This window comes from Cyclopterus lumpus, chromosome 1 (genome assembly GCF_009769545.1).
Source record: "Cyclopterus lumpus isolate fCycLum1 chromosome 1, fCycLum1.pri, whole genome shotgun sequence".
Taxonomy (NCBI): domain Eukaryota; kingdom Metazoa; phylum Chordata; class Actinopteri; order Perciformes; family Cyclopteridae; genus Cyclopterus; species Cyclopterus lumpus.
In genome coordinates, this window is record NC_046966.1 from 22,475,714 (window position 1) to 22,500,808 (window position 25,095).

General features: G+C 42.1%; 3 protein-coding genes across 6 annotated transcripts; 2 read left to right on the forward strand and 1 right to left on the reverse strand.

Moving 5' to 3' along the window:
* The first annotated feature begins 3,508 nt into the window (after nt 1–3,508).
* On the forward strand, nt 3,509–5,623 carry LOC117725634 (actin cytoskeleton-regulatory complex protein pan1-like). The gene is made up of 3 exons (XM_034525720.1): nt 3,509–3,597; nt 4,998–5,279; nt 5,364–5,623. Exons 2-3 carry the CDS (start codon nt 5,015–5,017, stop codon nt 5,603–5,605), a joined length of 507 nt encoding a protein of 168 aa, XP_034381611.1. The 5' UTR covers nt 3,509–3,597; nt 4,998–5,014; the 3' UTR covers nt 5,606–5,623.
* A 1,125-nt stretch (nt 5,624–6,748) lies between these two features.
* LOC117725919 (myelin and lymphocyte protein-like) lies at nt 6,749–12,265 on the reverse strand. The gene is made up of 4 exons (XM_034525831.1): nt 11,983–12,265; nt 10,053–10,220; nt 8,554–8,679; nt 6,749–7,426 (listed from the first exon to the last, which is right to left on the reverse strand). The coding sequence occupies exons 1-4, from the start codon at nt 12,073–12,075 to the stop codon at nt 7,352–7,354; spliced, it is 462 nt and encodes a 153-aa protein (XP_034381722.1). The 5' UTR covers nt 12,076–12,265; the 3' UTR covers nt 6,749–7,351.
* Nucleotides 12,266–15,521: 3,256 nt separating this feature from the next.
* Nucleotides 15,522–24,342, forward strand: pgap4 (post-GPI attachment to proteins GalNAc transferase 4). 4 transcript variants are annotated; one of them, XM_034563665.1, is made up of 2 exons: nt 15,522–15,693; nt 19,526–24,342. In XM_034563665.1, exon 2 carries the CDS (start codon nt 19,673–19,675, stop codon nt 20,948–20,950), a length of 1,278 nt encoding a protein of 425 aa, XP_034419556.1. In that variant the 5' UTR covers nt 15,522–15,693; nt 19,526–19,672; the 3' UTR covers nt 20,951–24,342. The 4 variants fall into 4 exon arrangements, with proteins under 4 accessions (XP_034419556.1, XP_034381014.1, XP_034419403.1 ...); XM_034525123.1 differs by lacking the exon at nt 15,522–15,693 and adding an exon at nt 17,381–17,478; XM_034563512.1 differs by lacking the exon at nt 15,522–15,693 and adding an exon at nt 17,942–18,051.
* The last annotated feature ends 753 nt before the right edge of the window (nt 24,343–25,095 follow it).

Sequence of the window (25,095 nt, forward strand, 5' to 3'; positions counted from 1 at the left end):
CTTTCCTCTTTAATAGTCCTTATAGTTAGGGCTGAATCAGGTTTGCCCTGGTCCAGCCCCTTGATATGCTGCTATAGGCTTATAGGCTGCTGGGGGATGTTTTAGGATACACTGAGCACCTCTCTCCTCTTCTCTCTCTCCTTATGGATGAATTTACATAACTCCATTGCACCTTATTAACTCTGCTTCCTCCCCGGAGTCTTTGTGACTTCACGTCTCATAGGGTCCATTGGACCTGGCGGTGTCTGAAGCCTCCTGGCTGGTGAGCCGGCCTCCTGCCTTGGCCCTGATGAAGCGCCCCACCCCCCCTCCTCTCTACACTGTTTCATGGATTGTGGAGTTCCATTCATACATTCTGTCATATTCATGTAATGTGTTTATGTAACTCTGTAATGCTGTTCATTCTGTACACATGACATATATTGCATCTGTCCATCCAGGGAGAGGGATCCTCCTCTGTTGCTCTCCTGAAGGTTTCTTCCCTTTTTTCCCTGTGAAAGGTTATTTTTGGGGAGTTTTTCCTGATCCGATGTGAGGTCAAAGGTCAGGGATGTCGTATGTGTACAGATTGTAAAGCCCTCTGAGGCAAATGTGTAATTTGTGATATTTGGGCTATACAAAATAAACTGAATTGATTTGTGTGTGTACATTGTGTTAAATGTACTTAAAGTAATAAGTACAGTAAGTACTCACCATATACTATATATATATATATATATATTTATGGTCTTGTGGGGCAGTAAATCCTCTCTCCGTCTAACCGTTGCCCGGTCAGTTAATAAATAACAATCTGTTATTATAACCGTCGTGGTGAGTCAGAAAACTTCCTGTCAGACTTCCCAACCAAAAGGTTTGGATCAGGGTTCAGGTGTGGATCAGGGTTCAGGTGAGCTTCAGTTTCGCTCTGCTCTCGGACCTCCGGGGCCTTCGGGGAGACGTTTCACCCTTCAGGTAGGTGCTCTGTGATTTACAGTATATTTCTGCTATCTGCACCGGCGAATAGATCGGTGAGGAGGAAGTGCTTCTGTCGGATTCCACCTGGATATTTTAATCTTTTTGCTCGTATTTATTTACAAATATAAAATATATCTTAATGTCCAGTAAAAATTATACAAAACATGTATTTCCAAATAAATGTTTATTTTTGAGAAAGAAAAGCATTAACGGGAGCCTCCTTCCCTTAATAGCACACAAATTGAGTCACATAACATGTATTTGATTCATTGATATGCAATTTGACAGTAAACAATAGAGTTATTACAATGTTTTTCTTAGACAAATTAACAAATGGCCAATATCCAGAACGATTATTGAAATAAATTATAACCAAACTTGTAAAAATAATTGGAAAAGCGAATCCTAGTTGAACGTGTATCATTAACTTCTTGTTAAACTGGATATCAGTTAACATAAATCTTCATAATAATTCACATGATGTCATCGAGGTTGCGAATATGACCCTATTGTTGCTAAATAAACAACAACAACTCTCTCCCCCCTGCCCAGTGATCAGAGATGCTGGTGCCTCAGCTGCTCCTTGAGACTCTGGAGGATCTGGGCGACGCCGATTTCACCAAATTCAAGTTTTATCTCGGCGTGAAGATCTTCGCCGACCGCGTCCCGATCGCCAAAAGCCGGCTGGAGAGCGCGCACCGGCACGACGCCGTGAGCGAGATGATGGCCGTCCACGGCGCGGACGGGGCCGTGGCCGTGACCGTGGCCGTCCTGAAGATGATGAAGATTAACAGCGTCGCGGAGGAATTGGAGAAAACCTACACAGGTGCGTGCAGCGGGTCCGGCAGCGAGAGAGTGCTGAAGATGCGCGTGACCCGGTTCCTCTGGTGCTGATTCTCTCTTGGTATTTTATTTCCCCAGAAGGAGCAGAAGGAGCAGCGGCAGAAGGAGCAGCGGCAGAAGGAGCAGCGGCAGAAGGTCGTACACGTGTAACCTCTGTTGTGAACATTGTTTTGCCGAAGAGAGAATCCTCATTGGCTGAGCCATCTGTCAACTCGCCAAGTTGCGAAAGCCAATCAGCGTTGAGAAGCTCCGCCCCCCTGGCTGCTGCTGCTCTAGTAGCGGAAGTTATCGAGACGTAGTCGGTGAAATTCCCCGAGCTGTGTGATGTTATGAACCCAGACACGAGGACGTTAGATGTTCCGACGTTTATGGGATGTCCACAACAAGTATAAAGCAGAACTAGTGGTTATTTCTTCCGTGGTGGATGGCAGAAATTATAACTGGGCCCCCGTCGTCGGTAATGTCGGCGTTGACGTTTTTTTTTTGTCTCTTTGAACTTTATTTTCCCAGAGGGAGCAGCGGCAGAAGATCGTGTCGCTGCAACCTGCTCGTCCGCTCTCGGATCTCCGGCTGCGGCGCCAACCTCACCTGGTGGCGTCTTCCTGCGGTCCCCCGTCGTCGTCATCTCCGCCAACAGCCGCGTGAACATCGGCGGGAACGTGAACGTGAACAGCAACGTGATCATCAGCGGTAATGTCGGCGGCAACGTATTTTAGTCCTCCGACCACGTCGCTCGTCTTTACCGAAGCCGGATGTCGAGAACGACCCGGATGTGTTTTAAGTGTCAATACTCAAGGAAAGGTGGCTCAAAACTTCCTTTCTTGTCTCCTTTAACGTACAAGGGCACACTTGGACCATTCCCTCAGGCAGCAGCAACATTTATTATTGTTATTGATTCTGTTTTGCACTTGTAATTGAGAACAGAAGTGAGTTTGTCACTGTACTCGTGTTCTGTGTTATAAATAAAGTTTATTTGAAAGAAGGAAAAACACTTGGAGAGCCTGTCACATGGCACCTAACTCCTTATGAATTTGACCTTGATTTTTTTTTATCAAGGTCAATGAAAAGTTATCATTGGACTGAATTATTGTTTTTAAACTTTTCCACTGTTGACAACAACTTATAATTAGTGCATTCTCACTGTTTAGTGGATGTAAATATACTAAATAAGCAAGAATTTCTTATGAGACATCATTTTACTGCACATACGACGCTGCCCCACAATGCATTGCGTCTGGGTGCCTTGCGACCGGCTGTCAGTCATATAGGCCCGATTATTATTATGGATATTAATTAACTAAATATTCATTTTTATAATTCATTTTAAATATTTGACTTTTATATTATTTTGTATGATAATATTTGACTTTTATATTATTTGACTTTTATATTATTTTGTATGATAATATTTGACTTTTATATTATTTTCTTTGCTATTATTTTCTTTGATAATATTTGACTTTTATATTATTTTGTATGATAATATTTGACTTTTATATTATTTTCTATGACATTATTTGACTTTTATATTATGTTTTATGATAATATTTGACTTTTATATTATTTTGTATGATATTATTTGACTTTTATATTATTTTGTAAGATATTATTTGACTTTTAGAGTGACATTAGATTCATTTCATGTCAGCAGATTTGATGTTTGAGGTAAACATCCTCACTTCCACTTTCAACCTCTTTCACCACTTTCTGTCATTTTACCAAATTTCCTGTTGAAACCGAAACTGGTTCAAAACGCTTCATCCTGTGTGTGTTTTCCTCCCGGTGGGTTGTCGGTGCACGGTGAGTTATTTTTATTGTCTTAAAGTGTTCATCAAATGATACTTTTACTTCCGGTTGCTTCATCTCCGTTCGAGCTCTTCGTCAATTGAAACCGATTTTAAGGATTTAAAGGATTTCCGTAAATGACTTTTCTACTGAAGCAGCCGCCCTGAAGGGGTTAAAACTCCAAATCTAACGGATTTATTAATATTAGTACACGCTTTACTATAATAACGTCACGCTGTGGTACATCTTTCTTTAACATGTATAGCTCTTCAAAGTGGTCGTGTAATATTCAGTTGTATAGTGTAAAAACAAAATAAAACGAATAAAGATGTGATCAAGTTGCATGCTGGGAAATGTAGGATGGGGCATCTCTCGGGCCCCAGTTTCGATGTTCAAAAGTATATTTCTTTTAAAGGATTGTGTCATTAAACAATAATACAGGATTCCTCCATGAAGTGTAGTCGTGGACAGAAAACACGTTTCTATTATAATGAAACATATAATATAGAACAATCTATAATATAAAAACAACACTAAACAAAGAGCAAAGGTTATTAAATCGTTGGACACATTTATATATAAATGACTTTCTAACATGTGCTTGTTGCTTTTTTTATAATATATAATATATATACTGGTCTAACCTGACGAAGAAAAGGCGTTTTAGTCATTTTTGTAACTATTAAGATCGATAAAAGTGTAAAATATACAAGACATTTCAAAGATTTCAGGATGTTTGAGGCGTGGTGTGGAGCGCTGTAGGATTTATTAATGCTGGCTCATTATTTACATTAAAAGTACATGTTTTCATTGAAAAATGTAAATGTAAATGTGTACTTTCCAGTTAGAAATTGTGATGTTAAAATTAGTAGTTGTTAGTAATCAGAATTAAGGATAATAAATCAGTCATTTAATCCAATAATATTATATTATTCTGAAATGGATGTTCAGGTGATAATTTAGCAATTATGTGCTATATCTTATTTTAAAATACAGAATAAAAGTTTTATTTATTTTTTTACCGCCAACAGGCGGCTCAAAGAGGTCAAACGGTGCTGTTGCTACGGCAACCGTGACCTTCGAACACGCCCTCGACTGCAGACGCGAGATGACTCTCGGCCCTTCGTGAATGGTTAACTCACTTAATTGCGTCCCTTTTTTTCCAGTCGGTCCCAGCAGGCGACCGGTCCATTGTCGCGCTTCCTGGATGATTTAAAAAGAGCTCTAAATAAACTTTCAGCATCCGGCCGACACAAATGTTCTTCTTATTAATGTGCATACCTGATACTACATCAATACGTTGTGTAATTAGCGGTCAGCCCATCATAGTCTCCTGTAAAAGTAGCACAGGTGTGATTATTATTAATCTTCTCATCTAACTTATTGTTTAAATAATCCTTTCCCCTCATCTCTAGCGGCACAGTGAGCGGACATGTCGGTGCCGCTGCTGCTGCTGGAGACTCTGGACGACTTGACCCTCAAGGACTTCAAAAGGTTCCAGTGGCTGCTGGAGAACGGCGTCCTGGACTGCTGCAAACCGGTGGCCCGATCCCGCCTGGAGGACGCGGACCGGCCGGGCACCGTCGGGGTCATGACCCGCGACTACGGCGAAGGGACGGCGGCGAACGTCGCCGTGGAAATTCTGAAGAAGATGGGCCACAACGGCACCGCGCAGAAGCTGCAGAAGAGACACGCAGGTGGACGTTTCTCAAATTAAATAAAGTAAAAGTATACACTTTCCCTTTTTACTCACAGTATTCTCCGCTTCTGTGTGTTTTCAGCTGCAGCCTCCACATCCACGTCTGATGCTCCTGCCGCACCTCCTGCTGCTGCTCCAGTAGCACCTCCTCCTCCTGCTGCTCCAGTAGCACCTCCTGCTGCTGCTCCAGTAGCACCTCCTCCTCCTGCTGCTCCAGTAGCACCTCCTCCTGCCACAATGATAGCTACAGAAAGAGGTGTGATCATCGCCCCGTCAGTCACCTGTGGCACCATTGGGACGTTCAATATAACCTTTAACAAATAAACTCATGAAACACGTCTAGAGGAAAAACATATTCGTCTTTTATTCTTTTGCCGTGATTGACATTTAGCGTAGTTCACCACCTCCAATTGACCCTTTTTTGCTAAGCCCCTCCCCCCTGCTTCGTCTCCGTCAAGTTGTCAGAGCTACGTTACCATGGAGCCCACACTGTCACTAACTGCACGGCCTGAATTAAAAAGGGATTTATTTATTTATTATATTTATATATATATATATATATATATATATTTTTTTTTTTAATAGAAAATCCTTTTTAATTCAGAGAGTGCAGTATATATATATATATAACAACACTGTGGAGCCTGAGATCTGCAGGCGCTTGTCATCTCCACCTGGCGTCAGCAGGGGGCGCCACACTGATGTGACACAGTGTGTGTGCTTCTGTCTCTGTACTGTAAACCTTTTAGGAATATTAGCACAGAAAGAGCCTCAACAAGTTGCGAGAACATACCTGAAAATTAATCAAAATATTATTTTTTGGAAGATGTGATTGATCAAATAAAAATGAGGGGGGGGGGGGGGGGGGGTGAACAGGGGCAGAACAAAAGGTATTTTTTGACTTGTCAGCTGTTTGTGATCCAGCCTCACACTCTTCTTCAGTTTCACGGCGACGGGTCGCTATTATCTCACCTGCTGCCTCCCCTCATCTATTAAACATCACGGCTATGTTCACTGGCCAGACTGGCCTTACTGGGAGGGAGAGGGGGGGGGAGGGACTGCCCTGTATTTACTCCCTGGCATACTTCATTAAACCTGGTTGTTGTTGTTGTTCCCAGTGTTGCTAGTGTTTAAAATACCCCCACAAATAATTAATATTTGAACATTATGTTATTTGTATTGCTAATGACTTGTGAGTGCATTTAGAGTATAATCACATCCATCATTACGATGTATTTTCCTTTTGTTTTGGGACATATTTGGGTTGAAGTTAAATTAAGATATCACAAATTCCACTTTTCCACTTGACTTTATATTCCATGTTGGTACAAACACATTGTGAATGTTTATTTGGACCAATTTGATGAATAAAGTGACAACAACAAAAAAAACATTATTTAAAATGTGTCAAAATAAAACATATTTATTCTTTTTCAATGACTTGTTGACTCTTTTTACAAAATAAAGGCTTACATTACAACATCTGAATTTACGTCCTTGTTCTGATTCACATTTAATTAAATCTTGATAAGAAACTTATAAAAATATAAAATCAGCTACGTCGAAATTGTTCTTTAATCAGATGAGAGCAAAACAAGAATATCAAACTAGGCTATAGGAAACAAACATAACAAAAGAGACACCGTAGATATAGGCAGAGTGTGCATGAGTGTGGACAAAATAATAAGAACCCTCAGAAACCTCTCAGGAGTAAAAAAAAACCTGTTTGATCACTTTTTAGTCTTCGTTGATTCGTCTTGTTCGTCATATTTCTGGCTGCAGTTGAACATTTGGAATAAATGCTTGAGCGTTTGTTTGGATCTGGGTGGTCGGACTCTTCATCTTCATCCCTTTTGATCCCCGAAACCCCTCCTGCTTCAGACGGCCGGCCACTGGGAGGCGCTGTGGCGATCCAGATGTTGCTTCACAGCTTCCTCTTTCCCAGCAGTGGGAAATAAATACCAAAATAACCCTAAGCAGCGAGTCTCCATCACCGGCGGCACCTCATGCCGCAGCTTTATGTACAAGTTCGGAGGTGTATAGAGATCTTGTGTTCTGGTTCAGAGACCGCTAGAAGGATTTCCATCGCATGGCGGACAGGATGGTGTGGACGAAGTAGAGGAGCGTCGCCATGTACGAGAAGACCTGAGGAGGCGAAAGGGAAACGTCAAAAAAGGAAGATCTGGTTGGATGAAAGGAGTCTTCCTCTGAGGACCGTACAGGATCATCCATAATAACCGTACCAGCCTGTTAAGCATGTATGTGGTGTGTTCGGGTGTTTCGTATCGGGGGGCGACTGTGGGTCAGTGGTTAGCAGGTCTGTCTTTCAATCGGGGGTGGTGGTTCAATCCCCGCCCTAGTCGATGTGTCCTTGAGCAAGACACTGCATTGTTCCCTCTAGCTGTGTCTACAGTGTATGAATGTAACATGATTGTAAGTCGCTTTGGATAAAAGCGTCAGCTAAATGACATCAAACTGAATTGGAACGATGGACCAACACTTTCTCTTCAGGTACGAGTGAGTTCATCAACGTCAGATTCATCGACTCAATAACACCACATAAGGCTACGAGTCCTGCCCCATGTGTCTTATATTGAAGTCCTGCTTTTTAAAATCCATAAAGGAAAGTCTACACAAGGAATTGAGATAAAATAATGAGCGACGTTAAATTCATCCCCGGAGCGTCGTACTGTCACTAAAATAAAGAAGAACTATTAAAATCGACGCCTGCAACCGGAGGGGATCAAATAATTGAAGGTGTTAATATTGATACTGTAGTTTCAATAGCCAGTTTAAATGGATGCTGATATCGTTAGGCTACAGGAATCAATTAAACATGGTATAAGTAATATAATGTAGTAGAAATGTTTCTATACTTTGAGTAATTAAAATTAATTATGAAGCACATGACTCCTTTGAACATGACGGCCCTAAATTGTAAATACGAGACAATAGACTTGTACGAGTCTCGTACGAGTCACTTCAATAATGTGACACAAATGGGAGGAAAAGGGCAAAACTGTTTCATGTCTTTATGCTAAGCTAAGCTAACCGACTGGCGGCCAGAGAAAAAGATAATGAGAGGATTTCACTGAATGTCGAACTGTCCCTTTTAAGAGCCTTGTGTTTCGTTAGCGGAGCTACATTCTGATGGCTGTCCACGGATAGTAACCCCGTCAACCCTTCAGAGGGTTCGTCAGCTGGTCCTGCAGGTTCAGGTCTCTCTCTGTGTGTGAGGTTCTGCTTCTATCAGAGAGAAATCCACCACTCACCACTGCGGCAATGTCCAGCTTGTAGTTCAGGGAGTTGGTCCCGTCGTTCATCTCCAGGGTCACTTTGGCCAAAGACACCGCAGCACTGAGGTAGAGGAAGGCCGCGATGCCGTGATAGGCGAGGTCCTGATCAACGAGGAAGAGGAAGACAAAAGAAGAACGTTATGAAATGTGACCGATGTTTCGTCACAATGATGCCGTGTCTGTCTGGCAAAGAGCCAAAACACACACTGGTACAGGCGACTGGTTGGTCACGATGACACGTTGCAGTTCGTAGTGAGGAACAAAAAGTTTGTAGTGAGGAACACAAAGAAAAACGTGTCATTTATCAGAGTGAAGGTCTATCCAGCTTTAGGTTTGTTGGCCTCATTTGCCTCACACGAGTGTGGAAATATCTCTTTCCCAAAATGGAATAATGTAACTAAAGCAGAGTTGACTAAACGTTGACTGTGTGGATTATCTCTCTACAGGTTTTTACATTTTTTTAATAATCTTTTTCCATTGTTTAACTCAAACTACATGGTTTTAATTAGCCTCCTTGCATAAAACCCCAAATCTATCATGACCAATGATGATTCCAGTAAGAGTTTATTCAGGAAAAAGTTGACAAAAGGCCACGTTTCAAGAAAAAAAAGGAGAAATCTGGAGTTGGAAAATACAGACAAAATAAAACGAATTCTCCAATCATATTAAAACCAGCTCACTGAGGTGAGTTATGGATCTTTGAACAGCAGCCATGTAGGAAAACAGAAGATAATTTGTGAGTGAGTGTGCACCTCTGTGTCCGTCCACGGCTAATCTCGCACTGGCAGCAGGCTCAAGGAACCTCTCGTGGTTGCGGTGACCCAAACTTTTCAAAAACACCTTTTACTACCACCGACTGCCCGCCGAGTCCACGTTTACTCCTAACCAACAGACCACCGAGCCGCTACTCTGCTCCCACAGCGAGGGGATAACAGTTTGCTCACTTTTATGGTGTTTGGTTACCAACCTGACGCTAACAGCTAAGAGCTACCGTTACACGAATTTGAGGGAAGTACAGGCCACCGGTGTCTAGACGATGACTAATTATGGGTTGTTCGTAACAATTCAATAACACAACAAAGCAGTGGTTGTTGCAGACACACTTTTCTAGTGAATAGTGCGCTATGTACACATTGTTAGCCGCTACACCGCACAACACGGCGTGCTGGGTACATGCCGAACAGATTAAGAAAGCGAGAGTGGAGATCTACATGACGTGTCTCAGTAATTTACTCGACAACCGTTCATCAGATCGACTTCGTATTTGTTGGGGCGTGTTGCTAAGGCCTCGAGGAAGCACCGCGTGGAGTGGTTCGGATGGGCTGTTCTTGAGAAAGCTGCGAGCAGCAAGCAATTGACTCGTTTTGAACAAGGAGGTCAGCGATGAGCAGGAATGAAGGGTGTAGGACTAAAACAACGGGAAGTGGACGTCTTCCAGATGCCACAGTAAACGGTGTAATGTGAGGAGGACTTACTGCTGCGGCCCAGTGGCGTTTGTTGTGATGCATTCCGCAGGCGAACACCACCAACCAGATGAAAGTCACGATGAAGCAGAAGATGGAGACGAACATGACCCAGGCCTGAGGGTTGTGCGGCACCACCAGCGTGGCCGCCACCAGGATCCAGACCAGACCTCCGAAGACCTGCAGGAACACCGGAGACTCGTGAGTGGAGACCCTGAAAAACGGCTGATCACCCACTTCTTCTACGCATTATCAACGCATTATTTTCATTATCAATTCATGAGCCGATTGTCAATAATCTGTCAAATGTTAACGGTTTTCCCAGAATCAAATTCCAACAGCTGAAAAACCCCAAAGAGAGACGTCCCACCTGAATTGTGTGTGTATTCTAGTATTGTCCTCTTAAGTAATGTTATTCTGTATGTGTGTGTTTTTTGTCTTGTTATTTTTGCGCTGTCACTATTTATAGTATTTAAAATAGCTGCTGCGATGCTGTATGGGGATCTTTTGATAACCTTATGCTCACATCTTTGCCTTTTTTTAGACACCGGACAACCAACAAAACCTTTGCACCTCCCACTGGCCGAATAGCTTGTTCTTTCTTAGCTAACGAGCTATGACTTCAGGGCTTCTAGAGATGCTGCGTTCAGACGCTAACTGCTGCTAGTTTACCACAAAGTCTGCTTTTTGCATTGATAATTATACACCCGTGCAATAAACAACACACAACTCGTACAATCAGACAGATTCAACATTGTTTTCGAGGTAGAATTCTTCTTCTTTTTTTGGATGGCGCTAGGCTAACGGTTTTCCCCCCGCTACCAGTCTTTGTGCTAAGCTAGGCTTAACGCGTATATCAACGCACGTGTGACCACAGTTTTTTGATTTAGCCATTTAAAACGGATTCCGATAATGAAAACCTCGTCCGTGCTGACGTGCTTCCATTATCCGTCCACCCTGTATTTCCAGCACAGAGCCGGGCGTCGCTGCCTTCCTTCACTTTACACCTCTGGTGATTGACAGGCTGCATTATTAATGCGGCTCCACCTGTTCACCTGTCTCCGTGTGTGTGTGTCTGTGTGTGTGTGTGTGTGTGTGGGTGTACATTCGTGTGTGTATGACTTGATGCATGACTAAATGTGAACGCGTCAGCTACATTCCTGCTATGTTTAGACGGTGCTGACATCAAATCTGCACACATATAAATCTTTTTTAATATTTTTATATTTCTATCTTTTGGCATCAATTCATATTTCCTTTCCGATCTCTCCTCCGTCACGCAGGTTCACTGTAGGTGTGGCTGCTGTCTTCCTCTCAACCCCGACCTCCTTTCACCTCCTTTTCTTTTTAAAATATTGCATACAAAGGAAGATGCGTCATCCTCGCTTGTGTTCTGGCATGAGGATGCTAAAGATTGATTAATAGAATCCATATTCTGGTACCACAAGACCAAACAAGAGCCAACGCTAAAAACGTGGGTTTTGGTTTGTGCACGTATATACGATTCACTGTCTGAAACTGCACGTCCAGAGGAGACTCAGTATTCAATACTAATAAACAACGAGTTATAAGATATGTTGTATTCAAAAGAAAGGTGGTGAAACAACTCTTTGTTTTTAGTGCAGTTTCTGCAAATGTCTTGTTTCATGAAATAAAAACAGCAAAACCAGAGTTTGACCTTTCAAAGGAGTGAAATCATGACAGGAAATAAGCTTTTTAGGATTTAAAATAACTTGTTGACATGTTTTCTCTGCAGATGAGACATCATTCAGGAGAATTCATTCTCCACACAACAAACCAGCAACACGTTTACCTGCGTTTTAATTAAGGCCACAGTTTCCTCTTAGCTGGGTTTCCTAATGAATTAAAACTCTGTGATGGAGGGTTGTCTTCGTCCCCATGAAGCCGGTTCTAAACGGGTCCTGCAGCTGCTGTTTCTTACCAGTTCGGGCAGGTAGAGGATGTCGGGGATCGTGGTGCATATTCCGATCCCGTTCGGGAGGATCCCCATGCCGGCAGTGTTGGAGTCCATCATGATGCTGATCCTGCTGCTGCTTCTTCTGCTGCTTCTGCTTCTGCTGCTGCTGCTCGGACTGAAGCGGGGCTCGGAGCTGCCGCGCGGGTGAAGAAACCAGTTTGCAGCCGACTGGAAAAACCTGAATCCCCCGTCGTGCCGAGAGGAGACACGCCCGGCGGCCCGCCCGCGCACACCGGAGCCGCTCAGAGTGGCCGTGAGCTCCGCTGGAGGTTCACCGGAGGGTTTGGTGAGACACTCAAGAGTATCAGTGTTGGACTCATTTATCACCTGGGCCACCTGCGGCCACTCATCATCATCATCATCATCATCATCATCATCATCATCATCAGGGATGATCTCTTTTATTCTGTTTCGTGTGTCTGTTTGTTTCTTTTAGTATTTGATGTAAATGAGAACATGAACATAATAAAATAATAATATTATTTACATCAATAATAATTACAGGTGTAGTCACGGAACGAAAACAACCACGAACGAATGAATGGATGAATACTTTTATTCCTCACACTGCTGTACACCTAAAGGTCGGTGTGGGGGCCTTATTGACCCCCACGTGGACTCCAGAGGTCATCAGAAATGAACTGGACAAATGAAACGTGCAATAACGCTCATATGTTGACGGTGAGACTTTAAAGTCGTCACCAGGAACTTCCAATCTCGTGCAGATTTTTTTAATTTCTTTTTTCTTTCCCAGAGATCTTCAGCTGAACACAGTCTGACCTTTGACATCTTGCTCCAGATGGTAAATACGAGCGCTTCATAAGATTCTCTCTTTTCTTCTCACCGTTTTAGTTTTTTAATCGTTTTACTTAAAGTAACATTAAATCAAGCTTTGGTTGTCCGACTCATAATGGGACCCTCTGTTGAGATCATTAGCCGTGTTATCGAAGTCCCGAAGGATTTTTTTGTCGTTCTGATACCTTAATATTTGCGATGAGGTAACCTCTGTAAACAACTTGGTCCATGGAAACAGCGAGCATCTCGTTTGACACCTCGGGTAATCGCCCGGCGGGATCTGGTTCCCGGCCCGCGGTCACCTGATCCTTTCTGACCGGGAAACCTAGTCCTGTTGGAGGCGACGCTCGGTAGGGGGTGTGGGGCGCGGGGGGGGGGACACAAGTCCGGACCGGAGGCAAGACCTGGTTCCGCAACACTGGAACCAGAACTCCTCTAAACATCTTTCAACGTATATGTGTATCAGTGACCATGCGGCATCAGCTTCCAGTTTACATTGTGATGCAACTCGAGCTGCAGCCGACCCCTCCGTCTCCCCTCCATTGTTCCCGCTGACGGTGTTGTCAGGTGCCATGTTATCCAATCTGCAGCTCCATCAGCAGAGCTCACCGCTAAATACTTCATGATAAAGACGTACAGTAGATGAAAGTACAGTCCTGGAGACTAAGCTCGTAGTCTACTCTAAAAGCTCCACCATTTGCTTTAATGTCCTGCATTGAGACTTAACGTTGGCGGCAGGTGGAACCGTAGCTCCTCCCATAAGCGTAAGAATGATGTCATGTACATGTGCGAGCACAGGTCCATCGAACCAGAGGCTGTGTGTAAGAAGGGGGCGTCGTCACCGTGACGACACCCATTTGGTTTCTAGTGTTTTTGCCCCGTCGACATCTTGTTTAGTTTTTCAACCAGAAAAGACACGAGAGGGCGGAGCTAAGTACAACTGAACGCTGAATAGGACATTCTTAGGAGACGGAGTTATGATGAAGACAGGGACGGACTTCTTCCAGAGCAAACAACGCTGTGATAGCGACCTGTCAATCACAAGGTAGCCCCGCCCTAAAGCATGCCCTACTTTATGGTCTGTTGGACTCTAAATGGACCATAATTTACTAAATGAACATCACGCTGTATTGAAGAAGACTTGAAACTAGAGATTGAGACCAAAAACTCATGTTTACAATGTTTACTGATGGAATACATCAAGAGAAGTAGAGTCATTTATATAGACTTCTATACAACCAGAGGAGTCGCCCCCTGGTGGTCAGGAGAGAGAATGCAGCTTTAACACATGAAGCATAGACTTCTATACAACCAGAGGAGTCGCCCCCTGGTGGTCAGGAGAGATAATGCAGCTTTAACACATGAAGCATAGACTTCTATACAACCAGAGGAGTCGCCCCCTGGTGGTCAGGAGAGAGAATGCAGCTTTAACACATGAAGCATAGACTTCTATACAACAAGAGGAGTCGCCCCCTGGTGGTCAGGAGAGAGAATGCAGCTTTAACACATGAAGCATGGACTTCTATACAACAAGAGGAGTCGCCCCCTGGTGGTCAGGTGAGAGAATGCAGCTTTAACACATGAAGCATAGACTTCAATACAACCAGAGCAGTCTTCACACGTTTGTGCACTTCAACGCTGATTTTGTAACAGTTTTTTCAAAGGAGGTGAACGGGATGTTTTTATCAATTAGCCCGTAAACCGACCCGGCAGGTGTGGAGTTGTGTTTGGGTGACAAAGACTGATGGGCCCGGCTCGGCCTGGCACGGCTCGGTAGGGAACCCGTCAGCGTGTCTGGCTGCTGTTGTGTTCGCTGAGCCGTCAGCCGCTGGGTCACTGAGCACCGATGAATACACGGCGAAGGCTTACAGGGATGTTTACCTGCAGAACGTCCCTCAATTAAATGTTTATGAATTATTAGGATTGAATTTTCCCATTTCAGACGTAGCACTTCTACTTGTACCTGTACTGTTCTTGTTAATATGTGGATTCTTGGCTGCTTCTGTTGGAAAGCTTTTCCATATTCCACCATTAATATCCGCTGTCTGCCTGCATTTGGGTCCTTGACACACTCTGGTTGTAAATCTGTGAATTATCTTTAATAAAGTTTTAATGAAGCCGGTTAAGGTTCGGCCCGCAAGACTGAGGACACTTTAAAGTCTGAACAAGCTGAAACTCGTGTTTTTAAGAAATATATTTGGTCACTATCGTTTTCAGGTTAGTAAATGTCAAAGTGTTCAGAGAGCTGGAAAAAAATCCAGCTGAACTGGTTTTGTTTTCCATAACGCATAAAACTTCATGTTTGGAACGCATTCAGGTATTCTGATTGAGCGGGGACAATGAACAATACATATTTTGCATATGTCTCAATGCTCATTTCCAACTGCCAATCTGCACTATTTAAGGTGAAGAAAACATAAACATCAATTAATTTATATACCTTTTGAAAAACATTAAACTTGAAAAAGAATGAAAACATTTAAATATAATTATTTTGCTACAAATTAACCCCCGAAATTTGAAACAAGCCCTTAATTTGCACGTCAAACCCTTCAGGTGGATAAGTAACAACTCCTTCTGGTAATTATTATTATTATTATAATCAGTAGTTTAGGGCGTGGAGGAGGAAGGGAGTGCTTTGTTTGTTGAGATAAAGCCAACGTCTGTGAAAGAAAGTTCTCAGATCCTTTTTACAAATGGAGCGCACCTTTCTCAGGTGTGTCCCATGAGGTTGTTGATCTTAGCACCCTTGGGTGCAGCTCCAGCAGACCGGATTGGAATGTATTTTTATTTATTTGATTTTGGGTTCCAGAAGAAAGAACAAAAAAGACGGTGCTTTTAGGTCTTTAAGGGGTCGTGAACATCCACTGAAGGTTTCAGGTAAATGTGTTTGACAGTTTACAGCAATGAATACAATATGATAATGATGATGATGATGATGATGATGATGGTGATTACAGTGTCACTGAAATACCACAAAGTTTTATACCCGGCTTCCTGACGCTGTCGGATGCGTTTACACTTTATTATTCACGACTGCAGCTGCTCAGAACAACATGAGGATGCTTTTATAGGAATAAAAATCATAAAAACTAAACCCAGCTTTTTATTATACAAATGACCTTTTTCTCTCTTAATGGATTCTTTTGTCTGGTCCTCTCGGCTCACTGATTGACAGTTGGTCAGTTTCTGGGCGGTGCGTCACTGTGACACACGAGGAAGGGAAACTAAAACCGGTTGAGCCGGTGACGACATCCTGTGTGTGAACCGTAGTTTTTAAACACGGTTTCAAGTTGTTGTTCTTTTGACACCTTTAATGACGTAAACGTTCAGCTTTGAAATGTAAGAAACGTGCAGCAACAACAACAACAACAACAACAACAACAATGATTTAAATCCCCGAAAGAACGTTTAAGATTAAGCGGCCAAAACATTATTAATTAGCCCTGTTGATTATTAATTAAAGCAGCATGCTGGAAAAAAATGTCACAAAGGACCAGTTTATGGTCTATAAAAAAAATATATATATATATATATATATGATAATTATTCAGTTGGTGTGTTTTTATGTTTCTTACTGTATATCACAAGACGAAAATGTAATTAATAATCAATGTTTAGCAAATACAAAATGGCTTAATTAATTAAAGCAATGAATAATAGTTTCTCTTGTTTCATCAAAATACACACATTTGATCAAACATATCCTGAGTATATCAATATTAGTATTGATTATTACCAGTGATGATGAGTGTATAACTTCTTTGCTACACAGTTCACAAACATGTATTCCTGGAATTTAGAAATCGGACTGAAGAGTTTACTGTGTGACCGAATTTCAAAATAAAAGACAGATTTTTAGATATAGATTTTATGAAGAGAAAACACATGGTAATTATGTCATTGGCCAATTTATACTGCTTCTGTGGCATTGAAATATACTATGCATAAGCGATACACAAGTATTGATCCGTAGAGGTTTTTTATTTAATTTTTTTATTTAAATTTATTTAACCAGGAAAAGCCTCATTGAGATTAAAAATCTCCTTTACAAGAGTGTCCTGGCCAAGACAGCAGTAGCACATTTAACACAGTTTCAGACATACAACATAAAACAGTGACAGACAATAGATGTATAGACGGAAAAATGTCCTTTAAATCTTTTATTGGTTTAGATCAGAGGTTCTCCATCTTTTTCCAGCCAAAGGAACCTTTTACAAGAGAAAGAATACACCGGGGGAACCCTCATTCATGTCCCTTATCGAGATAATTTGACGTAGCCATCTTTTCACATATATTATAGTCGTATAGAACAACACAAGAGACATGCATTAGAAAGATAATTAAACATATCTGCAGATTCCATGAGTTATAGATGTGTAGTGTAGAAATTACTATTGGCATTAGAATATTCTTAAAATAAAAGTATCTGCAGAATGGCCCTAGAATCAGATTATAATTATTGATACATTAACTTGTCCATTACTCTCTCTATTTCCTGAATATGTTTCGAGTCCTTTTTTTTCAAGGTAAATCTTGTTAACTTGACTTTGCATGTCTAAGGAGATGATTATCGATACTGAAGGAAAAAAGGGCTGTAAAGATATTCCTCTGCAAAATAAGGGCTACTTCAAGGTTAAAGCACGCAGCTGGACCGGAAACAAGGTAATCGCCTTGTTTAGTGACATTTTGTCTTCTTTTTTTAAAAAGGCTGGCCAAAAGTATTTATTGTTGTTACTGCACGTTGGCTTTAAGGAAATGGGTAACTTTTTAAGCTGTAATGTTTTCCTAGATTTATTTATTTTTAGAAGGATTTATGAAGGGGGAAACAATTATATGACTGCCCAAATGTATATATCGTCGAATGTCATTTTTTAATTAATTAATACTTATTCAGTAGTTTGATTTTATTTGTTTTTTTATTAATAATCACAATATGCGAAGCAACTAAAAGCTTTTAAAAATAAATATGATACAATATAGATCGAGTAGAAGTATAATGGTGGGGTAAAACTCAAATAAAGTACCTTTTAAAAAAAAAAAAAAAGTTTACTTAAGTAAATATGACTTTCAGTGGGTTGTAGTGCCACCTGCTGGCCGGGAGCAGCGCGTCACGTCCCCCGCGCGCCTTTAGTCCACGTTTTACGGTGTTGGAAGCTGCGCGTCTCCGGTCTAGTACCGAGCCGCCGGTGAGGACATGGCAGCGGCCAGCAAGCAGCTGCAGCCCCCCAACTCCCCGTGAGTCCCGCCCTCCTCTCCTCTCTCTCTCTCTCTCTCTCTTTATTTTCTTTGTTTTCCATATAAATATCTCCATGAAACACTCGACCGTAATTGTCGCACACCGTCGACGTGTAATAACCGAACGTAACGGGGCTCGGTTTGATTCCTGTCGCCCGGTAATACACTGTACCGGAAGCCACATGATTTTTTTTTTGCCACATTAAAACGGGAGACACCTTTTTTTTCTTTTCTTTTCTTTCTTTTTTTTCCCCCCCGGGATGTTAAATCTGATCGTCGGGACAGTTTTTTTTAAAAATTATTATTCATAAGCACTCCTTCACCGTCTCGCCGTTGTCCTAAAGCAGACAGTCTCACCGTGTGCGCGAGCTCAGGTAATCTTACACGGTTTCAGGCCGTCCGTAGTTTTTAAACATGCACACGCGTATTATTTAAGATGTGTGTGTGTGTGTGTGTGGGGGGGGGGGGGGGGGGGGGGGGTATCGTTTATTATTAATGTTCAATGAGAAACGATCCATCCGACTTTCTGCACGTTTTTTTTTTTTTTTCTCTCTCGAGTCGATCTTAAAGCCACATGTGTCCTTATATGGATGATACAAGGGTTGCCGGTGCAAATCCTCCTCCTGCCCTCATACTGACTGTGAAGAGAGAGAGAGGACTGAGACAACGTGCAAACAAAGTCATGCACGGAAGGAAATAGGAATAAACCGTGAGGGGTTGGAATAATAATAATAATCGTACATTATCTTTGTACAGCGCCTATTTTAAAACAGCGATAACAAAATCAACCCGGCAGAACAGTAAGAAACCAAAATGTACAGAAAGCAGATGTAGATGTGTCCCAATACTATTGCACACTGTTACACAACAGGCACCTTGTATGTGCAATCAACAGATTCTGATTCTAATTAGATAAGAAGAATACCACTTTTTATATTTTAAAACTCCATAGAATTAAACCGACATGATAGAAATGTGCAGAAGTCTTTTGAAAGACGGGGTTCATGCCTTGTCATTGGATTTATGCAGGGGTACTCCCCCAGTTTCAGACCAGTAAGACCATTATATAAAGACCTTGTAAATACGTGAATGAACAGTCCATTCACACACACAAAAAACAAACTGCCAAACGATTCATTTATCTTCTCTGCTCTCGGTCTTTCTTGTAAGTTCTTGTATTTTTCACCATGATGAATCGGATTGAGGCGCCGAATGTTATCTTCCTTGAGCACACTGGTTTCCCATTTACCTCTGTGAAGAATTAGGAACTGGAATGGACAGATAAGAATAGCAGTTTGTAAAATCCTCCTGTGGGCCAGATCGGACCTTTTGGCCGTCCGGTTCTGGTCCTCGGGGGCCGTATGTTTGACACCCCTGATCTACAAGCGTGGCCCTGTGCTTTCAACCAGATTGGCAACAGCTGATAACGGTAACTGTGAAAATTAAATTAACTTCCTCTCGTTTCTTTCTACAGACTCCAGAGCGGAAACAGACGATCGCGACCGTGTTGAAACTCTCCCACCTCTCCGTTTACAAGAGGAAGTGCCAACGCCGAACTCGGATCAGTACCCCGTCGTCGGGTTTCACTGCTTAAATCAAACTGCATGCTGGGACGGCGCAAATGTTGAGCTGGACCCTCCTGAGCAGACCGCCTCTGTTCATTTTTGTCCCTGTGTGGTTCCAGCCGGCTGGTTCACCAATGCCTCGATGGAAAACCTTCTTCAGTCAGTACTTGCGATGGTCCAACACCGTCACTCAAGCCCTCGTCCTGGCCGTCGTCACGTTCTGCGTCGTTCTGCCTCTGTGTAGCCATCGGCTGCTTTACTCGTACTTCTTCATCAAGTCCATGTACCTGGACTCCATGAGCGAGGAGGTCCTACGGGAGAGCCTTGACCGGGGCCAGGACGCCCTCCGCTTCTGGCAGAGCGCCTCTACCGCGTCGGCGTTGTCTTCCAGATTCGCCGACGTCGCCCAGCATCCTGAGCTGCTGGTTGTCGTGGTGACGGCCAGGCGCAACGAAGGGCGGGACTTCCACTACCTGCTCCAGGTGATGAGTCAGCTGAGCGGCGCCCTGGGAGGCTGCGGGGAGCGGCGGTGCGCGGAGGTTTTGGTCTGCGACGTGGAAAGCGGTTCGCAGGAAAACCAGGACGCCAAGCTGCTGGAGGATCACTTCAGGGTGATCCGGCCCTCGCCTCGGGAGCAGCAGCAGAGGAACAGGGAACGAGTCAACATCTTCGAGCAGGAGAAGAGGGATTACGTCTTTTGCATCCGCAAGGGATGGGAGCTGGTGAAGCCCAAAAACATGGTGGTCCTGGAGGACGATGCTTTGCCGAAGCAGGACTTCTTCAAAGTCGTGAAGGACCTCCTGTCGCGGCGGTTCTCCCTCCGGACTCTCTACATAAAGCTGTATCACCCCGAAAGGCTGCAGCGCTACTGGAACCCAGAGCCTTACCGCATCCTGGAGTGGGTGGGACTCGGGCTGGTCGCAGCGACGGCCCTCCTGCTCACCTTTCCTCACTGGAACCCTTGCTCTTTCTCCTTCACGCTGTCGGCCGGCCACCTCCTCTTCTTCACCGTCTACTTCATGGCGGCCTCGGAGCTGCTGGGGCGGCACTACCTCCTGGAGGTGCGGAGACTTTCCCCGCAGCTCTACGCCGTCTCCCCGGCCACGGAGTGCTGCACCCCCGCCATGCTCTTCCCCGGCAACTCCTCGCTCAGGGTGGCCGAGTATCTGGACGGCTCCTTCTGCGTCCAGGGGAACGCCAAAGACATGGTTCTGTATCAGATGGCGAGGACGATACCCGGGGAGAGGTCTCACAGTGTGGAACCCAACCTCATCACCCACATCGGGGCCTATTCCTCAGTCAGAGCCAACCCATCCAGGCCCAAACTCCTCTGACAGTGAGGTAACTCTGCTCAACCAAGGCTGGATTAAATTAGGTTCCCCCTCACTTGGTTCCACTTTACTTTTCTATCACGTCACATGCTGGAGTCTTCCGACGGTTGAAGACATCACTCAGATTGTTGGTTTCGTGATAAGACATCAATATTAGGGATGTACCAATCTGACCTTTTTCAGTACCGATACGGTTAGCGATACCTGGGTTTTGGGTATCGGCCAATAACGAGAACCGATCTGATACCAGTGTTCAATTAATAAGCTGTATGCCTCACTGTGTGGAAATGACTGGGACCATTCTTTTATGTTTAAATCAGGCTTAACTTAAACATTGCTTTCCTATTTTTTGTAAAACTAAATGTTACAAATATATAAATAGGGATAAATGTGCTGAATTCTTATTTATTATAAAAAATAATCGAGATCTTTAAAATTTAATGCAGCATCAAATAAGTCAAAACTTAAATGGGAATTAAAACAGAATCATATAATATAGTATTTAGACTATGTAAAAACGATGCATTTGAATATATTGGCCCCATTGTGACCGATACCCGGTCCAGCTATTTGAGTATCAGCCCGTTACCTGTACCGGTGCATCCCTAATGAAGATGAAAGCAAGGCTACATTTGGTTGAAAGATATTTTTGGATGGTTTGAAAATGTATTAGTTGTGTTTTTCAGTTTTCCGTCTCCCGGATGTCTGACTAACGCTTTTATTTTAATCAATACAGCTTCATTTTACTAATTACGCGCGTGTAACGTATTTGTAGCAGGAAGTTTGTTTACCCTCGAAAAAAATTATCCGATGAGTTACAGACGTCGTTTTCCGAATGAAACTCTACGGGGAACGTGTTCCACCGTTTGGCCACTATTTAGGATTCTTCTTCAAAGCCCAGTGCTCTTCCTGGGGGCTTGGCTCTCGTTAGCTAGCTAATAAAGCTTGTCGTAGCTTTTAAAAAAATGTTTTCTACTTAAGGACTCGTTTTTTTTAAAAGGTCTTTGAAAAGCACATTAGATTCATGCATTATTATTTGTTATAAGGAGTGCTGGACGGTGTGGAATAAAATCCACAAATCTAAGAAAATTCAGGATTGCGCTGCTAAGTGTTAGCATAGCGTTTCGTTAACAGAAGATTTATTACAATGCCGGTTTAGTAAATATCAACACTGACCAATCTGTATCACTGAATGTGCCTTTCATGTTTTTGGCTCTGACCAGTTGTAGAGGTTTCACTCCATAACAGAATATTACCCACGATTCAGCTCTGGAGGAAATGACTCTAAAGTTGATCAGTTGCAATATTTATATGCCTTTTTAATGTGTACATACTCAAATAAAATCATGAAATTAATTGAACCTTGTAAAAATTACAGGAACTAGCTGCCAACGTAAAACTGAATAGGCCAATGAGAGTACTCCAGTCTGCCATTAATTAAATTAAATTGCACCAGGAGCTCAAACTGGTTTCATCCGCCTGAGAGTTTAATTCTCAAAATGAAATGTTAGCCATATGATAAATGAGCATGTCAAATTAAATTAGAAAATAAATAGTTATATTATTTTTTTAGAATAAATATAGAAATATAAAGTAAATTAATCTCAAGAAAAATATTTGTTGAAAAAGGCCTTACTTACAGTTCATATTTTGATGAAAATATTCAGATAAATGATCAGAGTAACTGCATTTGAGCATGTTATTTAACGTTTAACAGTTTGCGGTTTCTTTTTCTGCAGAAGTTATATAATGTACTGCTTATTTGTATTGAAAGTTGACAGCATTAATATCTAAAATGAAAACCAATTTAATTGATTTGTTTGATTGAAGCTTGATTGTGGTTTTCTGTCCTTCATTCACGAAACATTTGACTTGAGTTTTGAATGTTTTTCTCTTCATTTTGTTTGATGTTTGATGTGAGAATTCATTTTATTTCTTTTTTTGTTTGCCATTTTTTCCAAGTCAAATTATTTTCCAAAATTAGCCGACCAAAGATTGATTCAGAATACGTCATATATATAAATAATAACATTTCAAAAAGAAATAAGATGAAACATGTCTGCCCTCTAAACCTGAAGGATGATGATGCAAATTAGATCTTATTTTCTGTTTTTGAGATTACATTTTGATTTTGATTTTAATCTGTTTACACTGAGACTCTTTCACTGTTTGCTACATTAAAAAAAAAAACATAAATCACTATGTTTGAAGTCACTTGTCGTCGGGAAGTTTGTATTCATGCAGCGACGTCTGCTTGTCAACCAACCAGGAAGCAGGAGTGAAAAAACTATGTTTGGTTCGACAGGTGACGCACTTTATTGGTTTAACCACATAAACATCTCATACATGGGGGAAAAAAGGCTTCAAATATATGTGGTCTCTGTCCAGCTGCTGCCATTTACACTACACATGGGGACATTTAAGAACTGAACCCTGATCAGATCCTGCAGTTCGAGCATGCAAAGGATCCCCTCTCTCAAGCTGTCTGGCCTCATACCGACGCTCCATCCCTCCAACTGTGTTTCACATCACATACTCTCTCTTTTTTTTTTTACCTTTGATACACTCTGCAGCTTCCCTGTCAAAGAAAGTACTGGTGCATGCAGTGTGCATTCAATTGGAAGTTACTACTTCACAATGCACCTTGGACTTTGACCCTCTCGCTCCAATGTAATATAATTGGGTGTGGGAACAGACCGAAAAAGCAAGCTGGTGCTCGCCTTACTGCAACATGCGACCGCATGCAGGACAACACACTGGTATTTTTTTTGGCATACTGTATTTTACATTCTGTGTATTGGGACATACTAAATATGTTGCTGAATAGGTTCATAGTATGGGGATCTGAACACACGGACCGAATATGATGTGCAAGTTTCCTTTTTATGGCTGCTTTTATAACAGCTTTTATCACAGTTTTTATTACAGTTTTTATAACAGCTTTTTTTAGCGGCTTTCGCGGTTAATGGTTTATTTGCTGCACTGAATCATTTTCAGTTTCGGTGAAGATTCTTTCTAGCTTGAACATAGTCATTTTGTTACAAGTAAAATTGCGTCGTCATCCTTTTTCTTCTGTCGGATGAACCAGTTGAACAATCCCATAATAATAATGAATTCTTCCGTCCTAACAGACAAACCATTGAGTTGGTAACAGACCTGGAATCAGACTGTCCGGAGGCATTATTTACGACTGCAAAGTAGTGCCATATTGAGTTAAAGAGAATACAATTACCGGAGGAAAAACTAAATGTAAGTTTTTCGTGAGATTTACAATACTTTTTTTTTTTTTTTTTTACTTATTTGCAAGATCACAAAGCCATGAATTTATGAGAAAGGTTTCTGGATCAATAGTGCAGTTGAAAACCGAGTAATGCCAGCTGCTCCTAAGTGTTATTATGGTAAATAAAGGTCCTGGAAGATATATTTATGTCTTGTGTGTTCTCTGTTTACATAAATAATTACTTGTCTTGTATACAATACTTTGTGTGTGTCTTTCATTGTCTCACTATTTTTTTTTTTTACATTTAGGACTTTGTAATCTTGCAAAAGATTAAGATCAGATTTAAAAGAGGGCATTAAAATGAAAGAAAAGTGCCGCAATTAATTTAACATTAACCAAAAGTAGTGACAAACCTAGAAATTTAACAAATGCAACATAAAATAAATGAGGAGTCAGGAACCAGTTTTAACATGTTGGCATTGCGTCATACAGTATTAGCCCAACATGTTGAAATATGTGAGCACTAGAATGCCAACGATAGAAACGTGTGTTATTTGATCGTTTTCACAGGCGTTTGTGCACGGAAGGGTTGATGATGAATAATAAGTAATCAGTCAGACAGATGAAATAACACACAACCTCACACAGTGTTGTTGGAGAGACTAACGAGAACATAGGAACGTCCTGCTGCTGTATTCTCTCGTATGTATGGAAGCCCTGAGGGACAAAGTGCAGTAAAAGTCAAAAGTCTGTTGTAACTAATAGAAAGCAAAGACAGGTTAGGTGCACAAGAGGGCCTGGGCCCAGAAGAAGAAGCATTACAAAGTTACATAAACACATTACATGAATATGACAATGTATGAATGGAACTCCAATCCATGAAACAGAAGGAGGTAGAGAGGAGGGGGGGCGGGGCATCAGCAGGGCC

Excerpts from the sequence above, each read along its gene's own strand:
- LOC117725919 (XM_034525831.1), bottom strand. The coding sequence starts at position 12,075 with ATGATGGACTCCAACACTGCCGGCATGGGGATCCTCCCGAACGGGATC. Across the intron at positions 10,221-11,982 it reads TCCTCTACCTGCCCGAACTG|GTCTTCGGAGGTCTGGTCTG; the intron begins GTAAGAAACAGC and ends GTGTTCCTGCAG. Across the intron at positions 8,680-10,052 it reads AACGCCACTGGGCCGCAGCA|GACCTCGCCTATCACGGCAT; the intron begins GTAAGTCCTCCT and ends CTCGTTGATCAG.
- LOC117725634 (XM_034525720.1), top strand. The coding sequence starts at position 5,015 with ATGTCGGTGCCGCTGCTGCTGCTGGAGACTCTGGACGACTTGACCCTC. Across the intron at positions 5,280-5,363 it reads GCTGCAGAAGAGACACGCAG|CTGCAGCCTCCACATCCACG; the intron begins GTGGACGTTTCT and ends GTGTGTTTTCAG.
- pgap4 (XM_034563665.1), top strand. The coding sequence starts at position 19,673 with ATGTTGAGCTGGACCCTCCTGAGCAGACCGCCTCTGTTCATTTTTGTC.